Source organism: Microplitis mediator, chromosome 1 (assembly GCF_029852145.1).
Source record: "Microplitis mediator isolate UGA2020A chromosome 1, iyMicMedi2.1, whole genome shotgun sequence".
Lineage (NCBI taxonomy): Eukaryota > Metazoa > Arthropoda > Insecta > Hymenoptera > Braconidae > Microplitis > Microplitis mediator.
This window is the reverse complement of record NC_079969.1, coordinates 8,344,208-8,371,629: the sequence shown is the minus strand read 5'-3', so window position 1 is coordinate 8,371,629 and position 27,422 is coordinate 8,344,208. Positions and strand designations below refer to the sequence as shown.

Here is a 27,422-nt window from a genome sequence, read left to right as displayed (position 1 = left end):
ATAGTGTCCCGGATGTTGATGTTTTTATTATTTTAATTTTTATTTTACATGTATGATTAATATTCAATAGTATCTAAGCAGTTATGAGTTATCTATTTTATCTATGCATGTGAAGTTTGAGTTCTAAACTTTATGTTCAGCAATAAAATTTTTTTATATGATGATAAAATTATCACAAAAATAATATTCCACAGTGTTTGTCAAAGTTTAGGCCTTCAAACTCCCAAGTTTTTTTCGCATTGTAGCAAAATAATTTTAAAATGTCACCAAAATATTTATGTCTGACTTATATTGACATAATTATTTTTATTGGATTATTGATTAATCCCATTATTGGAAATAAGGAGGCTGATGACAAACCATGTGCTCATTTTCTTTTGTCAGTAAGTAATTTAAAATGTGTAATTAATAATTGAATCATCGATTAATATAGTATGTTAAGTTCCATATATTTTAACAGTGTGATCCTGAATATCCGAAGCCATGTTGTACTTATGGTATTATGTGCAAACCAAAAGCGCCAGGAGGTTATTTTATATGCGTTCCAGAAGGTATTATTATCAATAAAATGATTTTTTAACAAAACTTTAGCTTTTTTTTATTTTTTTCTTCAAGTTCTATTGGGTCAAGCTTGTTTTGATAACAGTGATTGCGATGATGTAGCGCATGCAATATGTTCAAAATCTAAACAATGCGTTTGTAGAGAAAATCATCTACAGACACGAAAAAATAAATGCACACCATTGCTGGGCGAATTTTGTCAAATCGATGAAATTTGTATGCCTTCTAATTCTCAATGTATTAATAATGAATGTCAATGTAATGAAAATTATATGCAGTTATCCAATAATCGATGTTTGCCAAGTGAGTTTTAATATTTTTTTTAAAGTTCACGCTGTAAAAACTTGAAAAAATAAAATTATAAGGTAAAAGCCCTAATACCCGATCAGGAACTAGTACCGGATCGAAAAATCTGATAATTTCAGTGATTGAAATCTGATTTTTTTTTGGAGAAGAGTTATGAAAAATTAATAAGTTTGATGTTTTATAACGATTTATTTATTCCTGTATTATGTTCAGTATTGACATTTTATAAAAATTCGAAATTATACTGAGAAATTATTCTCATTTGAAATGCTATGGTGTTATAGTAAAGCCGGACTATGTTGGCCACCTGATAGAAATTTCAATAAACATATGCAAGAATTACTATAGCTATAACAAAAATTCACAATGTTTACTGTATTTTAGGATACAACCATTGGAAATTTTTCTATGACTATAGTAATTTATGCATGTGTATATTTCAATTTCCGTCAGGTGACCAACATGGTCCGGCTTTACCATGACGCCATAGTATTTCAGACACGAATAATTTTGTCGTGAATCTTAAGGACCAGTTTCGCAGACCAGGTTCATTTTTAATCTAGGTTTCAATTATTATTGCCGGTATATCTATATATTATTAATGTATACTAGAAAGATATACTAACAACATAAATTTAAACCCGGATAAAAACAAAGCCGATTCGAAAAACTGGTCCTAAATTTCGGACTGATCAAAATTTTCTATTGTACACGGGTGAATTATCAATAGATGACGATTTGGCAGAAAAATAGCTTAGTCCTCAATGAATCATTTTGAATTCACGAAGATCTACGTGATTGTCTGATCGATGTTAAATCAAACAAATTAGATTTTTGTAGATCAAAATTAGTTTATCTATGGAAGTTTTCCAAGTCATGAAATACATTGCATTGATCTTAAAGGTTGTGATTGCTTATTTTTTTTCTGTTTATAAAGAGGTAATTGGGACTCACTGTGAAAGTGATCACGAATGTGAAGCAGCAAGATTTTCAATATGTGCGAAAAACAATACTTGTGTTTGTAATTCAAATTATGCTGCCATTGATTCAACAGCATGCGCCCCACTATTGAATGGTTTTTGTTGGGCCGATAATGAATGTGTCGTTCGTGACTCAACTTGTGTTCACAACAGATGTAAATGCATACCTAGTTTGAGTCCTGAATCCAATAATAAATGTTCTAATCGTATGTGCACTGCTTCCTTTACATAATCTGAGGATAAAATTATTGAACAATTATATTAGGTTGCAGTCATATAATTAATGTAAACTTTCTTATTTTAGTTTACATAGGGATGCAGTGTGACAATGATTCCCACTGTAATCACGTGATAAAACATTCGAGATGCGATAAAGCTAAACTGTGTACGTGCGATAATAATTACTATGCAATAAACGGCACATTTTGTGGACCTCTTCTTAATATCTCGTGTAGTGACAATGAACCATGTGCTATCGACAATTCAATTTGTATTGACAATAAATGTCAATGTAGGCCTAATTATGAATATCAATTGTTTCAATGTATTCCACGTAAGATGATTATACATAATAAATTTTTATTTTATAATGTTTAAAAATCAATATTATAACCATGTAATAATTTCCATCACAACTTGCTGGTTAAGGCACTGATCACAAGAATCTTTTGATTGATAATACATTGATTTGCCCAAGATGGCGTTCACAAAACAAATTTGTAGTAGTCTTGTACTATTTTTATTAAAGTATCTTGCGGAAGACCCCTGAGTGGTCACGTCTTTATATACCTATGAATCTGTCACAAGATATGAATGTGAGATTCTATGAAAAGATTGCTGTAGGACTTGCACATGATATTGTTCGCAAAAACATTGAAGATGTCTTGCTTAAGATGTGTTAATAAAGTTACTTATGCGTATCTTGATCGAGTCTTATAGCAAAAATTACTTGTAGAAACTAAAGCATATTTTGCGCCAGATCTGTTCGAAAATTAAAATGTTACTATCTATAAGTGTCACTTCTATCTCTGTCACTTCACCCTAGGATACTATATCGTATGCCAACGGAGGGGGTAAGATCTATAGTTACATAAAGACGGAGACAACTAGTGTATTTTAGTGACCAGACTTAAGCGAGATTGTTATTAAATTGTTATTTGGGTAGATCTAAATTGAACTAATTTTTTATATTTTTTAGATCAATGTAGATTTTGTTGTAACAATAAGAACTACGCTGATCAAAAATGTTATAAGTAGTTATAACAGAATAGTATACGACTATTTGAATTAGTGGCATAATTTTCACTGGTAAACCGTGAATAATCACTATTTCAAATTTAAAAGAGTATAGTTATAAATTTATATTTTGTTTACATTAGAGGTATTACGTGGATTTTGTAAAACTCATCAAAACTGTGGTTTGATCAGTAACTCTCATTGTTTTGAGAAAACGTGCGAATGTAAAAATGGATACTTCCAATTCGACGATAAAACATGTGCACCAATATTAAATACATTTTGCTGGAATGACAATTATTGTAAGATCCAGAATTCTGTGTGTATTGATAATAAATGTGAATGTAAACCTAATTTTTCAAAATTTTCCAATAAGCTTTGTCTTCCAAGTAAGTGTATTGCTAAAAAAGCAATGTACCTGTAATGATATATTATGAATAATATTAAACTTAAATATTAATTCAAGCACAATTAGAACAACCATGTAAAATTCATTTTGACTGTCAACTGATAAAAAGTGCAATATGTAGTGGTCAAAATAAATGTATTTGTACAGAAGATTATGGCCAATATAATTCAACAATATGTGGACCATTATTGGGAAGTCTATGCTTCGGAAACGAATATTGTGCTACTGATAATTCGATTTGTACTCATTATAGATGTAAATGTAAAGAAGGATATTTGCAACAATCTCATGATAGATGTATTTCGAGTAAGTTATTTAAAAGTTAATTATACTCTAGTAGCAATACGAAGCGATGCTTGTCCAAGATTTGTTCACAATATTGTCAACATTATGTTTTACACATGAATGATTTCCTTTCGTTCAAGATACTTGAAATAGGTTTCTTGCCCTTGAATAGAACAATTGCTGCTCTTTGCAGATTTTTCCAGTAGCTCCTTCCTTGTTAGGATTAATTTTTAAATATTTGCTTTACATAACCAATATTATTTTTTTCTTTATAGAATATATAGGAAAGTTCTGTGAACTAGATGAAGATTGTGATGAAGTACGACACTCAAAATGTTTTAAACAAAACAATACTTGTGTTTGTAGAGCAAATAATATTCAAATAAATGAAACAATATGTGCACCATTATTAGGCCAATATTGTTGGGAAGACGAGCAATGTGCACCAGATAACTCTGTTTGTGATAACCGCGAATGCGCATGCGAATTTGGTTATTTGCGAGTGTCTAATGATCAATGCCTACCATGTAATTATTAAATGCCTTTCTTATTTCTATTGCACACCTCAAGCGCGAACACGTTGAATATATTTTATGGTTAATTTAAAACTATCGGGTTTTTAACTCACGTTAAATTATTTTTACACTATTGTTAGTAAACTCATAAAAGTTATAAAGTCTATATCATCGTGAAAAACTATCAAGAATTAAGCCTAACAAAACTTCAGTCGATTCGTCAGCACTTATTTTTAAAAAATTGATTTAATTAGAGAAACATTTAATACCAATCAATATGCATGGATATTTGTAACCATGATAATTCTCAAAAAGAAACACTAATAGACTTAATTTTTTTTTAGTACGTGCAGTTTATTTGTGGTAAGAACCCTATTAAAAATTACTATTAAACTATTTTTCGTTTAATCATAATCAATAAAATAGTTGACTTTTTTTTATACAATTTACTTTTTCTATTTAACGAGAGATGATGATAGAATCAACGTAATAGTAGTGCACTTCAAGCGACCTCTATAAATACTATGATAAAAATGGCGGTTTAATTGAAAAGTTCGAGGGGATAAAATATATCATCGATGTAGTGATTTATAAATCGATATTAAGATAAATATTTTTTCTTTCTGTTAAAAGATTGTCGAAGAGATGTCGTGTATTTATTAAATAGTTAAAATTCTCATACACGGAGAGAAAATTTTTGTCAGGATGACTATCATATATATCTTCAAATGACGTATCATCAGAATAACGATACGGTTATTCTTTTTAAGAATACCCACATGTTCATTTAATCGTCTAAAGTGTTATTAAAACAATTATGTGTATTTGTATTAGGATAAGTATAGATTTATATAATTTAAAAATACGACAAATAACCTTTGCAAACATATATAGTTTCATCGGTGTAAGTAACTGTTTTGTCAGCGTGAAGATCCGTATAGCTAAATGGGCTATACGATGGATCGTTCTCGGTTGTCTAAATCATGGAGTTTGCGCAATAGTCATGTTAGAGATTCACAAAACGCCTATAATAAGGAAACGATCATCATTTTGACGATCCATTGTGAGGTAACTGTATACAAAGTATAGCCAGAATAGCTATACACATTCTCTGACAATATTTTCTCTCCGTGTAGTCTTAATTCAAAAATTTAAATGAATTAGTTCTTACTATATAACGTAAGCGACTGAGGTGTGCACTTTTAGAATTCCTAACTTTATATTTATGGGATTAATTAATTTTTTTTTCTCACTAAGTAAATTTGGGCCCATTATGTAGAAAAGATGAAGATTGTAGAAATATAAAATTTTCAAAATGTTCTGAAAATAATGAATGTGTCTGTAAACAAAACTATATTGAATTTGATAGCTACACATGTTTATCACTCTTGGGTGGTTACTGTGATGAAGACGATGATTGTAAGACTTTTTATTCACGTTGTAGTAACAATATATGCCAATGTGATCGTGGATACTTACCAAGATCTAATAATGATTGTTTACCAAGTAATTGAATATTGAAAAATTAAAAAAAAAATGCGAAATAAATTAAATAAACTAAAATTATTTTCAGCTCGGCTAGGAATAGATTGTAAAATTGATGAAGATTGTGATAAACCTAAGTACTCACTATGCTCAGATGATGAAAAATGTATATGTAAAACGAATTATATTGTATTAGACGGTCTTAAATGCGTACCATTGTTGAATGAAGAGTGTTCTGAAGATGTTGAATGCATAACTGAAAATTCTGATTGCATTGACAATAAATGTCAATGTAAACCACAATTCGAACCAGAATCTAACAATCAATGTTTATCAAGTTAGTTATATATATATATATATATATATTAGGGTGACCCAAAAAAACTGACTATTTTTTTTTTTCGAGTCTCTTCTGAAAATTTGGTGGCTTACAATGTTTTAAGAAGCCTCTCCAAAAATCAGCTCGATAAAAAATTTTCAAGAAGTCGCTCACGAATTTTGAAAATATCAAAAATGATCGAAATTGGGATTTTTTACTTCTAAATTTTTTCTTTCTCGTGGCAGCAATAGTTTATATTTGTAAAATCATGACTATGCTAAAAACTTCAGCCAAAAATTTGAATATTCAAACGGCGCTCAAGAATTTTGAATATTATCTGATAATATGTAATTAATACTTTGAATTAGTTTTTGTTTTTTTTTTTTATAATTTATTCATTGTCATTTCACTAAAATATAACTTTTGCATTACCATAAATATACAGGACAGTCTCAAACAATAAAATTTGGTAAGTTTTGAATGAGCGAAAAAACCTAAAAATTGAATTAAAAAATAAAAAAGTACGTAAATAACTCATTATTTCTATTTCTCGAGTTATATTTCCATTCATTGTGATGCAAATTGATGGTGAAAAAATCGAGAAGCTTTATTATTAATATTCAAAGGTCGCTCGAAAACGTCCAAAAGACAGCACTCGGAAACATTCAAAATTCTTGAGCGAGGTTTAAATATTCAAATTTTGGGCTTAAATTTTCAGCGTAGTCATGATTTTACAAATATAAACTATTGCTGCCACGAGAAAGAAAAAAATTTGAATTCCGATCATTTTTGATATTTTTAAAATTCGTGAGCGACCTCTTGAAAATTTTTCATCGAGCTGATTTTTGGAGAGGCTTCTTAAAACATCGTAAACCAACAAATTTTCATAAGAGACTCGAAAATAAAAAATAGTCGGTTTTTTTGGGTCACCCTAATATATATATATATATATATGTATCAATTGATTACAGAGTTAACTGCTTATAGATTGAAAAAACAATTTTTTTTTTTTTAGAGTACCTGAGAAATCAATGTAATACTGATAAAGATTGTGAAAAAATAAACAATTCACGATGCTCATTGAATAAAAGTTGTGTTTGTAAACAAGGTTATATTGGAATCAATGGCACAACGTGTGCACCAGCTTTAGGTGAACATTGTATGGTATCAGAAGAGTGTGCAGTAGATGACTCTACTTGTGTTAATAATAAATGTCAATGCCAATCCAATTTTAACCCCTTTGATAAATCTTTGTGCATAAGAAGTATGGATAATTCATCATTTAATACTATTATACCTTCAATAAATCATATTTAATCATTTTAATTTTGTTTCAGTTGATCCTACAAAGTTTTGTTTTAACGATCAAGATTGTCAAGAAATACAGTTTTCACGATGTGAAGGTTATCGGTGTCTTTGTAAAAAGAATTATTTTCCATTGAAGTCAAGACTGTGTGTACCAATGTTAGGTGGATTTTGTAGAAAAAATAGCGATTGTATAGTTGATAAATCTATTTGTGAATATTCTTCATGCAAATGTAAACGTCATTATACTGCTGAAGGCAGACATATGTGTAAACCAAGTAAGTGTGATAAATATTTATTCCCTAGCGGATCTAACATTATGGTAGGATTACCGTCGGTTTACCGTAACTTATGGTAAATATACCGTAAAATTACGATAGTGTTTCAGTAATCTACCGTAATGCTGCGGTAAACTTACCGTAAATAAATCAAAGAAGTGTGAATTTATCGGGACTCTTTTACGTATGAATAGACTGTAATAGCTCGGTAGCATTTCCTACGGTAGAATTTCGGTAAATTGTGGTAGGATTGCGGTTGATTACGGTATATTACCCTAGTGCCATAATAGACAGTAATTTACCGTAATATTGGTTTCGCCACGGTTATTTTTTCTGATTTTATCTTTTATTTTGAACACGTGAATTTTCATTCCAATTCACTTGAATCGTGACACCGACCACTTTAGATGCTACTTTTGTAGATATGTTTCAGTCCCTGCTTAAAAAATCCAATAGATTCTTATAGCTGTATGTATAAGGCCCTATACTTAACTATAGCACTTCTCATAGAACTCATTCATTCTTATAAAATTTCTATAAGAATTTATGAGAATCTAATGGATTCTATGAGATTTTCTAAACAGGGGTAATACAGATATGCTGCACTTTTAACAAAAAAATCGGTCTATCGAATGACCCTAAAACTTCCCGCTATTTTCGAGCTCCTTGAGCTCGAAAACATTGTTGTAAATACATTTTCGAGCTCCTCGAGCTCGAAAATACTTTTGTATGCCATTGTTTTCGAAAAAAGACGTTTTTCACCATTTTTTCTCCAAGGATATCTCTCAAACGAGTTTACCGATTGAAATGGTTAAGGTGGCAATCGACGCGTTCTATTGAGTTCTCAAGCTGATTAGAGTTTGGAATTGATTTATCAAGTCGTTTTTGAGATATTTCAAAAAAACTAAAAGAAAAAATTTTTTTTATTTCTTTCGACAACGGTTTCTCTTAAACGAATAAACTGACTTTAATGGTTGAGGTGGCATTCGACGCAGCTTATAAAGTTTTAAAACTGATTAGATTTTAGAATCAATCCACCAAGCACATTACAAGTTATCCAAAAAAAACGTTTATGAAAAAATTTTATTTTTGGAATATTTCCAAACGCACCCTACCGATCAAACTCAATTTTTTACAGCTTTTAGATATTGACGAGCCGCGTCGATTGCCATCTTGAGGATCAAAATCGGTTCATCCGTTCAAAAGTTGCAGATAATATATTTACAGACGTACGTACGTACGTATATGCACTCGAACATCATCTTGAAATTAGACAGAAAAGCTTCCTAGAACCTCAAAAGGTCAAGATCTGATAGAAATTCGATTTTCGAAAATCGGACCAAATCCAATAACTTCCCGAATTTTTGAAAATTTCCAATTTTTTTCGCGGAAAGATAAAAATTTTTTCGAGTTCTCGTTAACATCTTAAACAATCATTATTCTTCATTAAAATATTTTCACTTTCTATTCATAAATAACTGATAAATATTCTTTCATGATACCAGCATCGTAACTCGAAGTTTTAGTGTCTCTAAAGCCAGTCGAAAGAAACCCGTTTTCAAGCCGTTGCCGCAAACAACTACTAGCGAATTCGTAATTCACCAATACCTGCCTACAGCGGGCAGAAAAATGCATGTTTCTGCCCGGTATTAGTTATATTTAATGTCCATTTACAGCCCTATCACTCTTATGTTTTAGCTTGTTACTTCAGTTTACTCATTAAAGTTTTTAAGTGACAGTTTTAATTTACCAAATAATAATTACTGAAAATAAGTGAAAATAATATTTTGGTCTCATTTTCTGTTTATTAACAAGTGACTGTGAATCACAGATTTCTCATTCTCTAACAGTTCTCCGTATCATCGACTTGAAATTAACTGGTTTCTAACTGGCTGCTGACACTGGAACTTGAAGTTCCGATGCATGTAATCATGAAAAATATAGTGTGTGATGACACATCCTGTGACTTTCACCGTAGTCTAAAATCGTCTTGTTTCATCCCTTGTCACACAATATACTATTACATTATAGAAATTATTTAACGTTTTCAGTAATTAGGACAAAATAATTTTACTGTAGTAAGTTTAAATTTATTATTTACTTTTTTTTTCCATAAAGTTACATTAGGAAAACGATGTGAAGAAGATAAAGATTGTGAAACGATTCCCAATGCAATATGTTCTGAGAATAAAATATGCGTTTGTGATGCAAATAATTATGCATGGAATATATCAAGATGTACACCAATGCTGGGAGGATCTTGTTCGGCTGAAAATCAATGCGTTTCGGATACTTTTGTCTGTGTTGACAATATTTGTGAATGTAGGATAGGTTATGTAACGTTGTCAAACAAACACTGCACTGAAGGTATAATTTCCTTTCCTCATACTAGTAACATTTCTAGAGACAAGAAAATTGTAATATTTACTACACGGAGAAAAAAATGTAGTAATTTTCACTAAAAAATATGAGAATATATACTAAATTTGATAGTAATCTTGAAACGCTTATGATTTATATGAAAAATTCATAAACAGATAAGTATATTTTACAACTTGTTTAGTATTTTCTCATATACTGATTATGGAAAATCTTCTATATTGCATATTAATTTTTAGTTATATTTAGTAAATTTTACCATCCCGTTTAGTAAATTTTACTATATTGGAATGGAAATAAATAAAATTAAATTTTTAATAGCTTTTAACTTTTTATTATTATTGCTACACTGTAAAAAATCACCGGGGTAAGTCCAAGCGGTGTAGGTGTTAAAATTATCGGTGTTAAATTTACCCCCGAAAGCGGTGTGAAAATAACGCCGCCACCGGTGTAAATATTTTCGAGCGGTGTTAAAATAACGTCCCCACCGGTGTAAATATTCTAGACCATTGTTAAAATAACGCCGCCGCCGGTGTAAATATTCTTTACCGGTGTTAAAATATTTTACTTTGTGAATATTTTTACTTACTCGATCACTATACTTGTTAATAAATGATATTTTTTATTAATTTTCATAAAGAACTGACATTTTTTGTGTTTTATAATCTTTAAAGTTAATACTCCAAGCAGACGCAGTTTACCCTGTTTTTACACCGGTATTACTCCGCTTTTACACCGGTTACCCCGCTTTTACACCGATATTACTCCGTTTTTACCCCGGTTACCACGCTTTTACACCGATTTTACTCCGCTTTTACACCGGTTACCCCGCTTTTACACCGATATTACTCCGTTTTTACACCGGTTACCCCGATTTAACACCGGTATTTCTAACCCCGGTGAATTACTCCTCCTACACCAGTGTAATTTTATTTAACACCGGGCGGAGTTAAAATGAGTCCATTTTTAACACCGCTCTTTTTACAGTGTATAATTTTGATTATTATTGTTATTTATGTCATCTATATTGGTGTTGGTGTAGATTTTTATTTTTTTAAAAATCACTTGTTTTAACCGATATTCGAACCATGATCTCCCGCACGCGACTCTTTTCCTATGTCCGACAGCCCCACAGGGCCATGTCCTGTTGCAGCAACAATTCTTTTTTTTCCGTGTAATATTGTAATTTTTACTATATTTTTTTTCTCCGTGTATCGTTACATAATATCTACTATTATGTTAATATCCCTGATTAAAAACTCCGATTGAATCTGACCCATCAAACATTCAATAAGAGTTGCTGGGAACGTTCTATGTATCTGATTGAATTTCAATCGAATTTAATCGGAAAAAATAATTATTATTTCCTGATTAAATTCAATTGAAATTTTTCAATCAGATTGAATCGGATTTAATCGGAAAATAATAATTTTTTCAATTTTTTTAGAGAGAATTTTAAATAAGACTTGATGGAATATGCAGAAAGTATACTTACGAAATCCATCTTCTTCAGGTCTTGTTTAAATTTTAGTAAGTTACTTGCTGACGAATTATCATTAAGTAATTTGCTTAAGACAATGAAACTAGGGTGTATGTTACATACATTTTTTTAAATAATCAATATTGATTTTTAGCATCTACTATACCGTCATGTATTGTAGATAGTGATTGTAGTGATTCATGGCATTTAAAATGTTCCGAAAGTAAAAAATGTGTTTGCAAGTCAAATAACATTGCATTGGATAGATCAACGTGTTTACCTCTTTTAGGTGGTTATTGTTGGGCAAATCATCAATGTACTGCTGGAAATTCTTTTTGCCATCATCATCAATGTCTGTGTAAGCCTTTTCATGTAGCCGTCTCTATTAATTTTTGTGCACCGAGTAAGTGTTGTTGTGAAATAAATATTTTTATCGTACACTTCAAACGCAAAGTTCTATTATCACTCTCTCAAGGTCATTAAATAGTGTAAAAAATTAGTTTTCTTGAATATCTATCAGTTTGTTGATATGTAAACCCGATAACTTACAAAAATTTTGATGCATTATGGCCTGATATTTTTTTTCATTCACTTCAAATCCACAAAGAATTGAACACTTTCGAAAATCACTTTTGCAATCATTTAAATTTTTTAAAAATTTTTTTGTAAGAAAACTTGAGTAAGAAAGCGGTTTTTTTAAGCAATAATATTTAATGTAACGATAAGTATTACAGACGTACAAATTCGAGTTTGACATTTATCTAAACCAATAATTAATTTTATAATTATCGTATCAAAATTAGTCATTTGATTACTTTTTCATTAAGCAGCGTATCTATATGGAATATTTATTATTTCAAAATTAAAAAAAATTTAATTATAACATGAGCGTTTGAGGTGCTGACTTTTGGACTTGTATATTCTTATCACTTTAGTTATCTTTTTTTTTATTTTTACAGTGTAATCTTCACCCATTGAAGTTCTAAGCAATTACTATATTCTTGCAAAATTATCTTTTGAAAAATATTTGCTCAAAAAATTATATTCAAATATAAAAGAAAAAAAAGCGCTGACTGAGATGACTCTGTTACCAAAATCTATACAGAAACTAACAAATCTCGGTTTAGGACCTCTACAGGAATAAATTGGAATACTTCTTGAGTGATATATATATATATATTACTCAAGTATTCAGAAGGCCTAGGATATGCAAGAGACACGATCTGAATAAAAGTAATCTTGAATCAATAATCCAGAAATTTCTGAATTGAAAAATTAATAAATGTTACCTTCAATGATATCGTGATTTTTTATTTTTTTTACATCGTTAACAACTAAGGATCATATACACGAGTAATAACGACTATATCTATGTATACTATTACAGCACCTTTTTTTATTCATATTTTCTACGTAGTTAGTACGCAGTATTTTAAAACATTTCGTAATATGAATTTTTATTTTATGAATAAGGTCTAATAATACTTTATTAAAATAATCAAAAGAATGAATTTATGTATGTAAGACCTTGATTCAAAAAAAAATTTTAGAAAAATAAAAAAATAAATTATCAAGTTAAAAAGAATAAAATGTACAAATTTTATCAACGTTAGTATATAGTTAGAGCTACAAAACGAGAAACCAAAATAGAAATCAATTATTTGTTAAGTGTTATAGTGATAAAAATATAGTTTATTGCAGTTTTGTCCCAATTAGTGTGTTAGTTTTCGACAAATTTAGAACGCTTATTTTTTAAAAGAATTTAGAAAATAATTCTTCAATTATTAAATTATAACTGTAACGATTTTGCAATTTCGAAATCGCAATTGCAATAATGATTATAAAAATGAAAATTGAGGTCAAGCAACGGTTATTTCAGGTCTTAGTTTTTATTCTGATAGTAGTGTATCCAATTTTCGGAAAAGAAAATAATGATAATTCTCAGTGTGCGCAGGACAATGATGAAGTAAGTATACTTGGTAAGAAATATTGATTATTAGTGTTAATCTGGAATACATTTATTTGAACCGTGTAAACTATAATTTGGATCCAACTACTTGTGGGCAGAAATTAGAGTATTCAACATTAACGTAATTTGTTATAAATTTCATTTTAACTATATTTGTACCAGTGCAATCCTGCCTACCAACAACCATGTTGTATGTTAAGGAGTACGTGTCAAATAAATAAACTCAATGGTTTGTTTACATGTAAAAAGCAAGGTACTTTTATGGATGACTGAGAAAAACTTCCTGTTTTTACAAATTCTGGTATCATTAGTTGTAATTTTATTTTTATTACAGTGTATATAGGAATGTTTTGTGCACGAGATGAGGATTGTGATGGAATATTGCATTCAAAGTGTTCAAGAGATAGTATGTGTATCTGTAGATCTAATACTATTGAAATCAACTTTACCATGTGTGCACCGCTACTGGGTGAATATTGTGTAAATAATGAAAAGTGTGCACCTGACGATTCTATTTGTATCCATAACGAATGTCGGTGCAGGGCGAATTATTCATCTGTGTCTAATAATCAATGCAAATTAAGTTAGCTCACTTATTAAACAATTAATCAAGTAATGAAATCGAATTAAGTTCTATATAATCGACGTTTTTTCACGTTCTAGAGATATTAGGAGAACCTTGCACTGCCGATAGTAAATGCGAAGTAGTGAAATTCGCAAAGTGTTCGGCGTATGACAATAAATGTGATTGTACAGCTAATACTGCTGCATTAAATTCAACCATGTGCGCACCACTTTTAGATGGATTTTGTGAGAAAAATAATGAATGCGTAGTTAAGGATTCTACCTGTGTTGATAATAAATGCAAATGCAAGCCTAACTCAGCTCCTCAATCTAATACGCACTGTAAAGAAGGTAAATTTTCGATTAAGTCAGCTCTTCAAATGTTAAATTTAATATTGCACACCTTAAGTGCGAAAGCGCAAAGGGTGCTCTATTGTCGTTCGATTTTTTTACTAATTTTAAATAATTCAGTTTATATGCGAATGCCTTGCGATCGTGATTCTGATTGTAATGAATTCATAAATCATTCAAGCTGTATTGAAGAAAAAGTATGTGCGTGTATAATCAATCATCATCCGATCAATCGGACAGTATGTGCACCAATGTACAATCAAAGTTGTCAGAACCATGAACCTTGTGCAATTAGTAACTCTCTTTGCATTAATAACAAATGTCGATGTAAACATAATTATGTTTATCAAGAATTCAAATGCTATCCAAGTAAATTGATTTCATAATATATTAGTTAACATGGGTGTGAAAAGATTATATGTAGTTATATTTAATATTTAATAGTATATTTGGAAGAGCCTTGCGTTGTTCACGAAGATTGTCATAAAATAAAATTTGGAATTTGTTCAAAAGATAAAAAATGTGTCTGTGATGATAAGCATACGCAGTTTAATAAAACATCGTGTGGGCCAATCATAGGTGGATTTTGTTCAAAGGATGACGAATGTAAAATTTCAAACTCAAAATGCATTAATAATCGATGCGAATGTGAAGCTTTTTATTCACCTTTATACAATGAGCAATGTTTACCAAGTGTGTATTTTAAGAACGGTGACAAAACATAAGAAAAATTCATTCATTCCATCAGATTGAATTCAAAATAAATTATCATTATTATAATATGATTACAGCTTTGTTAGGATGGAATTGTGTATATGATGGCGATTGTAGATATCTATGCAATGCAATTTGTTCGGAAAGTAAAAAATGTGTTTGTCAATCGAATCACGTTCCTTTGAACAATACGGCGTGTGTTCCATTACTAGGTGAATACTGTTGGAATGATGAACAATGCATAACGAACAATTCTGTTTGTATCAACCATGTATGCCAATGCAATAATGATTTCATAAAACTATCAAATGATGAATGTATTGATGGTAAAAGCGTCTTATAAATGACCATCACTTAACGACAAATTGAGATTTACGAGAACAGTGTCCAGTGTTGGAACTATCAAATGATTATAATTACTTTTTAGGTTCGTTCAATGAATATTGTGAGGGCGACAAAGATTGCAAGGTATTAATAAATGCTAGATGCTCGGAAGAGTACAAAAAATGTCGTTGTAAGCACAATTATGTGAAGATTGATAAAATAGCTTGTGCCCCGTTATTGGGTGAATTTTGTCGTCACAATGAACGATGTGGCTTGAATAATGCAATCTGTATTAATAACCAATGTTCATGCCAACCTTACTACATTCACGACTTTAATGGTCGATGCATACCCCGTAAGCATAAGTCGTGAAAAACATAAATAAAAAATATTTTTTTTTCTTTAACTTTTTGTTTTTTCCAATAAGTCTGGTTAGGATTCACGTGCGAAAGAGATAATGACTGTGAGAGAATACAACATGCAAAATGTTCTAAAAATAATAAATGCGTTTGCAAATCAAATTATTTTGAGTTCAACAGAACAACATGTATATCACTTATAGGCGAATATTGTATGGAAAATACCGACTGCTATCCCATCCACAGCATTTGTGAGCATAACATATGCAAATGCGCTAACGGCTTTGTACGTCAATCTAATAACGAATGTTTGTCAAGTAAGTGTATTACACTGACAGAAGGATTTTTTAGCATTTAAAAGGATTTGCTCATATTTAAGAAATCATTTCTTACACACCATCTTTTGTATTAATTAATTATTTATCAAATAGTAAGAAATATTTGCTTAATACAAGAAATCGATATCTAAAAAATGATTTCTTCAATATTAGAAAATCTTTTTATATGATATTAAAAAAAAACCCTCCAATCAGTGCAACTACAAATGTAGCGCTCGAAATTCGAGACATACATCAATTATTTTTCCCTATAACAAGGATATCTAGGAATATTCTGTAAAAATAATCATGACTGTGGTCATGTAATGCATTCAATATGCTCGGTAAATCACAGATGTGTTTGTATTGCCAATCACGTTGCATTAAGTAAAACAACGTGTGCACCTTTGTTAAATGAATCATGCTCAAGCCACGGAGTATGCGCAACATCAAATGCTATTTGCATTGACAATAGATGTCGATGTAAACATAATTATTTACCGCAGTCCAATAATAATTGCATACCAGGTTAATATAATCAGATCGATAAACATATCAGAAGCAAGTTATATCCTCGTTAACTTACTATTTTTTCAGAGCTATTGAAAGGAGATTGTAGTTGTGATTCAGATTGTAATGCCATAGACCATGCGGAATGTTCAACGGGTAAAAAATGTGTTTGCATGGAAAATTATATTTCAATTAATAGAACAACTTGTATACTGATGAAAAACGGTGCCTGTCCTGCAATAGAACAGTGCGATGTAACAGGAGTTTTTTGCCGTAAAAATTGCGAATGTGGCGATTTAGTGCGTAAATATTGTTCAGAAAATCAAACATGTATCTGTAAACCAAATTACATTGAATTGAACGGTTCCTGTCAACCAATAATAAATGGTTATTGTACTGAAGATAAAGATTGCATTCCAGATAATTCTTTTTGTTATCTGAACATATGTCGATGTAAAAATAACTTTTTATCAGTATCTAATGATCGATGTAAGGCGAGTAAGTACAAATATTCTCCTTTTTCATATTTGAAAACATGCATTGTATATTTTTGATTCTATATAAGTAATTGATATACTTATTATTAAATATACACATTACTTGTTGTTCAAGTTTCATTGGGAACGTCATGTGAATCGGATGTAGACTGTAATTTTTTGATAAACGCAAAATGTTCGAATGGTAAAACGTGTGTTTGCAATGAAAACAGTACACCACTAAATAAATTCACATGCACAGTAATCATTGGGGGCTCTTGTTCAAACAATAATCATTGTCACATTGGAAATTCCAGTTGTGTCAATAATATATGTCAATGCAAACCCTCATATTTACCAGCATCTGATTTACATTGCGCAGAAAGTAAGCAATTTTATGGAAAAATAAAAAATTAAATAAATCAACCTAAAGTTTCTTTTGTTATTTCTGTATTTACGTATAATTTTTTTAGCATCATCGCTAGATGCTTGCTCTAAACGTTCAGAATGTAGAGATGCATTACATATGGATTGCTCAATTAATGAAACATGTGTTTGCAAGCCACATCATACCTTATCAACAGACAAATCATGTGGGCCACCTTTAGGTGGATTCTGTTGGCTAGAAAATCAATGCGTCACAGAGAATTCTGCTTGTATAGATAATAGTTGTGAATGTAAGCCTGGTTATATAAAAGTATCCTTCAGCTTATGTATGCAAGCCCCGGATTATTAAAGATAATCCTAAATTTATAAAATATTGGAATAACAATGCATAGACTATAAATAGACAATTTCATGACTTATCAATCTCTGTAGTCATATATCAGTCCTTGTCAAAAGATGTTTTCCCAACTAGAAGAAAAAACTACAAATAATGTAGTTCATAATTCTTCTATCGATATAAAAGGGAACGTGGGGAACAAATTAATTTCCAGCATTACTGCAAGTCAAAATTGGTACTAATAGCTAATCTATGCAGATACAGTACTATATTTTGTAATTCCGATAATTTAATATTATTAATTTACTAAACTATTTAACACATTGAATTTGTTTATTATTATCATACATTTACATATTAACTTCATTAATTACATTTTTCAGTTGTATGTGATCACAAACAGTCATTGTTTTTTAAAAATGTGATATTCTATATATTTAAACTATAAGTTATAATTTTAAATATATATATATATATATATATATATATATATATAATATATGCGTGTTTCGTTTCCGGCGAGAGTTTGTTTTCCGTTTTTCATCGAGCAAAATATTGTTCTTTATGCTGAAACTAAAATTATTGTCAAGTTTGAGCTTTTAATTTTAATCCTAAGTACTTTCCGTTTGATTCCAACGATTTCCCATTTAGAATACACGTAAACTAAATTACTTTTTTTTCAAACTTCTAATACTCAGCTGCATTTGATAATGTCGTAGCGTAGTTTGTCGCAAATTGTAGAGAAAGTGTTCTTCAAAAGTGCCCATAGTAACTTAACTGTTATTCAAGCTGTTTTACTTGTGTCCGTTGCGGAAGTCACTTTTCCAATGAAATTGACCTGTATCAGCTTGCAAAACGTAAACCAATAAAAATACACTAAAAATTTTAATAAGAATTTTATAGAAAATTTTATTCCCTTCCAAAAAAGTTTTATGAGTCAAGTCGCTGAAGTCCATAGTTTCCGAGTTGTAGTAAATTGTATAATTTGAAAAATAAAATATCAAGTGTAATTTTTTTTTTGAGATCGGATTTTTCAAATTTTTAAAATTGGTTTCTAGGATCTCAAGACATCGATATCTGATGAAATCTCGATTTTTTAAAATCGGGGTAGCAAAAAAGTTTTTCTTTTATGATTTTTTTTTTTGGATTTCGGTGACAGATTGAAAATAATTAAGAGAACAATAAACTTAAATACAAGAGACTGAGGCATGGTGGTCTACCCGAAGCACAATGGCATTTGTTCAAAATTTTTGTGGAAAACCGAATATAATATTTCTTGAAAATTCTGTAGTAATGTAGAATGTATTAGGGACTATAAGTTAAAATACAGATTGAGAGTAGAATGAGACACTTAAAATATCTACAGATATTAAATTTTTTTTTTATAAATTGATGTATGAGAAATTTATTGAAACTAAAAAAATTTGAATTATGGAGAAAAGTTTTTAATTTCTTTATTTTTAGCAACAGGCCACCGTGTCCCGGTATACCCTCTATAAATAAATTAGATTTTCATTGAAGATTTATAACATAATGTTGGTAAAAAAGGATTTTTGTTTATACATAAATATATCAAAATAATTAGATAACTTAATTGACCTATGACCTTAGAAATACCAACAGTTTCGATTGAAAAGGATGTAATTCAACCAGCCAAATAAAAAAATATCGTATAAAAGTCATATCAAATTTGTTGTTGAATTAAAGTAAAAATTTGAAAAAAAATAAAAAAGAGTGGAATTATCAGGTTTTATAAAGATAAGGATATATTTATAACAGTATTTTTCGATTAATCAGGTAGTACACGGAGTTTATTTTTTTTTAACACATAAAGAATTTTTTCTTTACATATCCAATTTAAAAAGAAGTATTTGAAATTAAACATAAAAAAAAAATTTAATTTCGAGAGTGCAAATTAGGGTCACATCATCGGAAATGTTTCGAGTCTTAGTTTTGATTTTGCTATATGCCAATACAATTTTCGGAAACAAAAATAATTACAACTATCAATGTGCGCAGAACAATGATCAAGTAAGTATACTTGGTATGATATAAATGTGTATGTACTGGATATTATGACTATTCTTATTATGAGACGGATTCATTTAAATAATACAAAATATAATTTGACTATGAATACATCTGAGAAGTGAGCATGTTCAGTGCTAATGTAATTTGTAAAAAATTTCATTTTAATTAAATATCATACCAGTGTAATCCTTCCTACCAACAACCATGCTGTGAGATAAGAAGTACGTGTGAAAAAAATAAACTCCATGATTTGTTCACATGTAAAAAGCAAGGTACTTTTATGGATGACTGAGAAAAACTTCGTCTTTTCATGGATTCCAGTACCATTAGTTGTAATTTTTAATTATATTACAGAATATATAGGAATGTTTTGCACACGAAATGAGGATTGTGATGAAATATTGCATTCAAAGTGTTCAGAAGATAACACGTGTATTTGCAGGTCTAATACTATTGAAGTCAACTTTACCATATGTGCACCGCTACTGGGTGAATATTGTGTGAATAATGAAAAGTGTGCACCTGATAATTCTATTTGTATTCATAACGAATGTTGGTGCAGGGCGAATTATTCACGTCTGTCTAATAATCAATGCAAGCTAAGTTAGCTTACTTATTAGATACTTAATCAAGTAATCGAATTAAATTAAGTTTTAAAGATTTTTAACGATATTTTTTTACGTTCCAGAAATACTAGGAGAACCTTGCACTGACGATAGTAAATGCGAAGTAGTGAAATTCGCAAAATGTTCGGCGTATGATAATAAATGTAAATGTACAGCTAATACCACTGCATTGAATTCAACGTTGTGTGCACCACTTTTAGGTGGATTTTGTGAAACCAATGATGAATGCGTAGTTATGAATTCTATCTGTGTTGATAATAAATGCAAATGTAAGCCTAACTTACATCCTGAATCTAATGCACGTTGTAAAGAAGGTAAATATTAGATTCATTAAGCATTTTAAATCATAGATTTGATCTTTTTTACTAATTTAAAAAAATTTAGTTTTTATGCGAATGCCTTGTAATCGTGATTCTGATTGTAATAAATTCATAAATCATTCAAGCTGTATAAAAGCAAAAGTATGTGCGTGTATAATCAATCATTATCCGATCGACCAGACAGTATGTGCACCAATGTACAATCAAAGTTGTCAAGACCATGAACCTTGTGCAATTAATAACTCTCTTTGCATTGATAACAAGTGTCGATGTAAACATAATTATGTTTATCAAGAATTCAAATGCCATCCAAGTAAATTGATTTCATAATATATTAGTTAACATGGGTGTGAAAAGATTATATGTAGTTATATTTAATATTTAATAGTATATTTGGAAGAGCCTTGCGTTGTTCACGAAGATTGTCATAAAATAAAATTTGGAATTTGTTCAAAAGATAAAAAATGTGTTTGTGATGAAAGACATACGCAGTTTAATGAAACATTGTGTGGGCCAATTATAGGTGGATTTTGTTCAAAAGATGACGAATGTAAAATTTCAAACTCACAATGTATTAATAATCGATGCGAATGTGAAGCTTTTTATTCACCTTTATACAATAAACAATGTTTACCAAGTGTGTATTTTAAGAACGGTGACAAAACATACGAACAATTCATTCGTTCCATCGGATTGAATTCAAAATAAATTATTATTATTATTACTATATGATTACAGCTTTGTTAGGATGGAATTGCGAATATGATGACGATTGTAGAAATTTATTCAGTGCAAAGTGTTCAAAAAATAAAAAATGTATTTGTCAATCGAATCACGTTCCTTTTAATAACACAATGTGTGCTCCATTACTGGGTGAATATTGTAGGAATGATGAACAATGTATAACAAATAATTCTGTTTGTGTCAACCATGCATGTCAATGCAATCATGACTTTATAGAACAATCAAACAATGAATGTATTGATGGTAATAACGGTTTTCAATAGTGGCTTACAAATATATCAAATGATCTTAATTATTTTATAGAGTTTTTAGACGTATTTTGTGAAAAAAATCAACATTGCGAAAGGGCACCGAACGCCAAATGCTCAGAAAAGAGAAAAAAATGTTTTTGTAACAGTAGTCATGTAAAACTGAGTGAAATAGCTTGTGCACCGTTATTGGGAGAATTTTGTCGTTACAATGACACATGTGGCACGAATAAATCGACTTGTATTAATAACCAATGTTCATGCCAACCTAACTATGTGCGAGATTCTAATTATAAATGCTTACCTCGTAAGTATGCATCATGTGGAACATAAATAAAAAATATTTTATATTATTACTATTCTTTCATTTTTTTATTAAGTCTTGTTGGGACTTGCGTGTAGAGCAGATCATGACTGTAGTAAAATAAAATATGCGAAATGTTCTGACGACAATAAGTGCGTTTGCAAATCGAATTACCTTCAGTTAACCAATAACACATGTGCAGCGCTTATTGGAGAATATTGTGTGGAAAGTAGTGATTGTCATCCCATGTACTCCCGTTGTTTTCGTAGAGTATGCCGATGCGCGGATGGCTTCGTTCGGCAATCTAATAACCGATGTTTATCAAGTAAGTACATTTACCGCAAATAGTGGATGTTCAGAATACAAGTCATGCAATTACTTGCTTTTCTCTATTGCAAGGTGACCTTAAGAAATACTGTGATAATAATAACGGCTGTGTTCATGTGATGCATTCAATATGCTCGGAGAATAACGAATGTGTTTGTATTGGAAATCATATTGCATTAAATGAGACAACGTGTTCACCTTTGTTAAATGAACCATGTTTGAACAATGAAGGATGTGCAACATCTAATGCTGTTTGCGTTGACAATAAATGTCAATGTAAACGTAATTATTTACCTCAGTCCGATAATTATTGCATACCAGGTTACTATAATTATATAAATGAACGTATTGGAAAGAAGCTCCTTATTGTTTGCTTCCTTTTTTTTCCAGAGCGTTTGAAGGGTACCTGCGATTGTAATTTGGATTGTAAGGCTGTAAAACATGCAATATGTTCGATAAATAACAAATGTGTTTGCAAAGAAAATTATGTTTCAATTAATGAAACAACATGTGAACTAATAAAATACCATTTCTGTTCGGCAAAAGAACAATGCTATACCAAATCAAAGTATTGTCGTCAAAATAACGATTGTGACGATTCAGAGCGTAGATATTGTTCAGAAAACCAGACATGTATCTGTAAACCAACTTACATAGAATTGAATGAAATTTGTCAACCCATTATAGGTGGTTACTGTTCAAAAAATGAAGATTGCCTTCCAGATAATACTTTTTGTATTCTTAACGTATGTCTATGCAAGTATAATTTTATAGCTCGATCCAGTGATGAATGTATACCAGGTAAACATAAATTTTTTATTTTTTTTTCATTATGAAACCAACTTAAGAGAGTGTACCAGGTGATTTTCAAATGAACCGTTTTCACAGGTAAAGACCCAAATTATTAAACGAAATATGTCATTCGATGCGTAAACTTATTATTTATCGAATGAAATGTTTCTCGTTCGGAAATTGCAGATTATATCTGAGAACGGCTCATTTGAAATTTACATTTGCTAAAATAAGTGCAACAAGGACAGTTCCGTTCGTTCACATGTGTGTGAGAAAGAGAATAGATGACACATCCTCTTAAGCAAATTTTGATTCTTTGTAATTAAATAAATCCAAGTAATTTATATAGTTCATAAATTTATATATTTGTTGTCGTTAAAGTTTCATTGGGAATGTCATGTGAATCAAATGCAGACTGTGATTCAATAAAAAACGCAAAATGCTCGAATGGTAAAATATGCGTATGCATTGAAAATAGTATTTCACTCAATCAATTTACGTGCACGGTAATTATCGGAGGATATTGTTTAAACGATGGTAATTGTTATATCGAACATTCATGTTGTGTAAATAATATGTGTCAATGCAAACCCGCATATTTATCAGCATCTGATGACCAATGTGTGAAAAGTATGTTAATTAATTGTGAAGATAAAAATTTAATTAACGTGTCTATTGTTTATTATGTTATTTCAGCATTATCGTTACCCGATTGTTCTGTACGTTCAGATTGTAGAGATGCATTACACATGGATTGCTCAATTAATAATAAATGTGTATGCAAACCGAATCACATCGCATTTATTAATCAATCGTGTGCACCGGTTTTAGGTGGATTCTGTTGGTTGGAAGGTCAATGCGTCACGGAACATTCTGATTGTATAGATAATAGTTGTACGTGTAAGCCTGGTTATGTTCAAGTATCCGATAATTTATGCGTACAACCCCTGGATTATCGGAGACGTTAATGAATCTAAAATATAAAAAAACCATCTATCTACATTGACTTTGTGAAGAAACGCAAGTCAAAATTGATACTAATAGAGATGGTGATTTAGGCAAATGCAGTTTTATATTTTTCATTCTTATAGTTTATTAATATTAATTCATTAAACTATCTAACATATTGAACTTATCTATTATTATCTTACATTTACATAATCACTCGATAAATGACATTTTTACAGATGTATGCAATACATAAATTGTAGCTGTCTTTTTAAAATGTGACGATAACCATATTCGAACTATAATTTGTACTTTTTTCATTTTAAATGCATATAATAATAAAATTGTCTATATCTAATCTTAGTAAAGAAGATATCTACAATACCATTAGTGAATAAAGGCCGAAAAAACTAAATTGTTGAAGATAAATACCTTGATAGCCAAGTTGGCGAGAAACTGGCGTCAAACTAACAGCAGCAACTAGTCGCCAAGTTGGCCGCAAAAGTTGGTATTTCCTAAGTTGATAGACACTTTCTAAGAAAGTTGCTGGCAAAAGTTGAAAATCCAATAAGTTGGTGGCCAAAAGTTGGCAATCCATAAATTGACGGAAAGTTGCCTTCAATTTTCTCAGAAACTTGCTTTCGAATTGCGGCTCTTCACTAGCGCCAACTTTCTGAAAAAGTTGGCGCTAACCTGTAGCCAAGAGTCGCAAAAGCTAGAGTTGTCGACAACTTGTCGTCAAGTTGGTCGCAAACTAATGAATACCAACTTTTTGACGAGCAACTCGTGCTATCAGGGTTACTTTGACCTTTTTTTTTTTTAATTTTAATTGTTTTCTAGTATATAGCCGTAGTAACGGCCTTTTACACTTTTTGCCTTTATATCGCAACTGCTTTACTTCTCTTTCTACCTTCATTGTGCGGCTGTGGCCCGACTTGTGCTTATACTGTACTGCATCATTACGGTGATGCCCTACAACCTCCCTTGTGCAATGGAGGTGTAGTGACATAGGGAAACCACAGAGAAAACCTAGCCAGTACAGTTTCGGTTTGGGTGAAGGTCCAGTGATCGATAAAATTCCCATTTTACCGATCACTGGATCTTCATCCCACGCCTAACGGTCAGAGACCCTCGTTCGAACCCGACGTGTGGCTAAACGGTCACCCAGCCAAGTAGTGGCCATGCTCGATGCTGCTTAACTTCGGTGATCGCCCGAGCCACGCGCGTGCCGAACGGCTGCCTCAGCCGCAGGGGTAACTTTACTAAAATCTCAATATAGAGAAGAAGACATACCTTAATATTTTGTGACCAACAATGCCTTGTCTACTGAAAAATTCCTGAATACTTTGAATCACTCAAAATTGTACGGATGGGATGATGAGAATCGTAAGTGACGATTAGAAACGATTTTGAAGAAAAAAAAATTTTGCCAAGTTGTTCGAGTTGTCCGTTTTTTCTACCCGATCACAATGAAAGAAAAGTATTTGGAAAATCCAAATAAAACCTTATATTTGTATGATCCTGTTTACTCGAGACTTTGATAGCCTGTTAGTATACGAAATATCGAGTTTACAAATTCGACTCCTAGGACTTTCTTCTAAGAAATTTAATGCCCTACAAGAATATTCTAGAGCCGAATTTTTGTCTCTCATGGTTCAAAAGTTATAATATTTTTAATCAAAAAAAATTTTTTTGCATGTAATTTAAATGGGAAATTTCAAATGGCTACCGACACCTTTTAAAATTGAGCTAAAAATTTTGCCCAATGGGAGAATTTTTTTCTCGATATATAGGTCCTTTTTGAGACGTAAATTCGATAGGTTGGTTTTTTTGGCTCACCCTAATATATATATATGTATATATATTGTAACGAATGTGAAACTGATCTTCAAAATATTTGAATAACTAGAAAACAAATGCCTTCTTCTCTTGTTTTATAGAAACGCGACTAGAGTCAGTCAGTCTTATATTGACAACATAACAGCATACATCCGTATTCAATAAACTATATATCTCTTGCCTTTCTTTTACTGCTGTTAATTGTGGTGTTGTTATTTCTAATTCAAGTGTGTTGTTATTGTAGTATAAGTGACATTAATTATAAGTTACCAGTTACTACAATATATATATTATTTTTTCAGAAGCTAAGATAATAATAATAATTCTTGTGACAAAATACTACGGTTATTAAAACACACTTTATCTTAACAAATAGTTGTTATTGCCAAAGAGTTAACTGATTTCATCATAAAAAAATAAAATATAATGACTTAAGTTCTATTTCTAAGTATTTATGTCGTATTTAACACTATGTACAGAAATTAAAAAACAATTGCATTGCCAATTATTTCTGTGAATAGCATCACATAATGATTGACATGTTTTTAATTATTAATCCTATAAAAAAAAAAATCCAGACAACAATTAACTCTGCGGGCCAGCTCGATAATTTGCCGCCGTTTTTTACCTCGAGCTCAGAAAGATCACTGGGAATGTATTTTCGAGCTCAAAAAAGTTACATCCTGCTTTGAACTACGAAAATGAAAAACTATTAATAAATATAAAACACATCTCTCGAACGAATAAACCGATTTTGATGTTCGATACAACTATCGACGTGCCCTTATTAAAAGAAAAAATTTGAAACCATTAGAAAAAAAAAATTTTAAATACTTTTTAATGCTTTTAAATACTTTGAATACTTTTGAATCGCCCTTCTTATGGGTATTTAACATTGCAAATCATTTCTTCTAATCAGGGTGATTTATCGAGTTCTAAAACTGATATGATTTGGAATGAGGACGATTGTCATCGTAAAGTATTCGAAAAAACCGTTTTTTAATATTTTTTTCGCCAACAAAGATATCTCTCGAGAAAATAAATCGATTGCGATAGTTCTTGCAGCAATCGACACGCTTTTTTAAGCTCTAAAAATACATTAAAAATAGTTTTGAAGTTGATCGATATGGTCACTTCAAAAATACTCGAAAAAACCGATTTCTTCAACTTTTTGTTTCCAACGATATCTCTTGATATTATAACGATTAATAAAAAAGAGCGAAACTATTAAGTTTTATAGAGATAAGGATATATTTATAACAGTATTTTTTAATCACTCAAGTAGTACACTTTTTGTTCTTACCACATGAAGAAATTATTCTTTAGATATCCAATTTTGGAAAAAGTGTTTTAAATCAAATAAAATAGAACAAAAAATTAATTTTGAGAATGCTAAT

The 27,422-nt window shown here is 30.5% G+C and overlaps 3 protein-coding genes across 4 annotated transcripts; all 3 read left to right on the top strand.

The window, feature by feature from the left end:
• Nucleotides 1-216: 216 nt before the first annotated feature.
• Nucleotides 217-12,905, top strand: LOC130675436 (prion-like-(Q/N-rich) domain-bearing protein 25). Its single transcript, XM_057481133.1, has 15 exons — nucleotides 217-383; nucleotides 461-551; nucleotides 616-864; nucleotides 1,805-2,053; nucleotides 2,152-2,400; nucleotides 3,227-3,472; nucleotides 3,550-3,798; nucleotides 4,053-4,304; nucleotides 5,550-5,798; nucleotides 5,866-6,114; nucleotides 7,112-7,360; nucleotides 7,434-7,679; nucleotides 9,798-10,046; nucleotides 11,693-11,941; nucleotides 12,498-12,905. The coding sequence occupies exons 1-15, from the start codon at nucleotides 261-263 to the stop codon at nucleotides 12,500-12,502; spliced, it is 3,204 nt and encodes a 1,067-aa protein (XP_057337116.1). The 5' UTR covers nucleotides 217-260; the 3' UTR covers nucleotides 12,503-12,905.
• A 1,052-nt stretch (nucleotides 12,906-13,957) lies between these two features.
• On the top strand, nucleotides 13,958-18,126 carry LOC130663062 (protein eyes shut homolog). The gene is made up of 11 exons (XM_057462126.1): nucleotides 13,958-14,090; nucleotides 14,171-14,422; nucleotides 14,543-14,791; nucleotides 14,867-15,115; nucleotides 15,214-15,462; nucleotides 15,564-15,815; nucleotides 15,888-16,136; nucleotides 16,416-16,664; nucleotides 16,734-17,144; nucleotides 17,259-17,507; nucleotides 17,596-18,126. The coding sequence occupies exons 1-11, from the start codon at nucleotides 13,958-13,960 to the stop codon at nucleotides 17,856-17,858; spliced, it is 2,805 nt and encodes a 934-aa protein (XP_057318109.1). The 3' UTR covers nucleotides 17,859-18,126.
• A 1,452-nt stretch (nucleotides 18,127-19,578) lies between these two features.
• Nucleotides 19,579-24,585, top strand: LOC130669647 (transmembrane cell adhesion receptor mua-3-like). 2 transcript variants are annotated; one of them, XM_057472670.1, is made up of 13 exons: nucleotides 19,579-19,877; nucleotides 20,059-20,149; nucleotides 20,232-20,480; nucleotides 20,566-20,817; nucleotides 20,888-21,136; nucleotides 21,212-21,460; nucleotides 21,562-21,810; nucleotides 21,880-22,122; nucleotides 22,196-22,444; nucleotides 22,519-22,767; nucleotides 22,837-23,247; nucleotides 23,620-23,868; nucleotides 23,935-24,585. In XM_057472670.1, the coding sequence occupies exons 1-13, from the start codon at nucleotides 19,782-19,784 to the stop codon at nucleotides 24,204-24,206; spliced, it is 3,108 nt and encodes a 1,035-aa protein (XP_057328653.1). In that variant the 5' UTR covers nucleotides 19,579-19,781; the 3' UTR covers nucleotides 24,207-24,585. The 2 variants fall into 2 exon arrangements, with proteins under 2 accessions (XP_057328653.1, XP_057328645.1); XM_057472662.1 differs by having other exon boundaries at nucleotides 21,871-22,122.
• The last annotated feature ends 2,837 nt before the right edge of the window (nucleotides 24,586-27,422 follow it).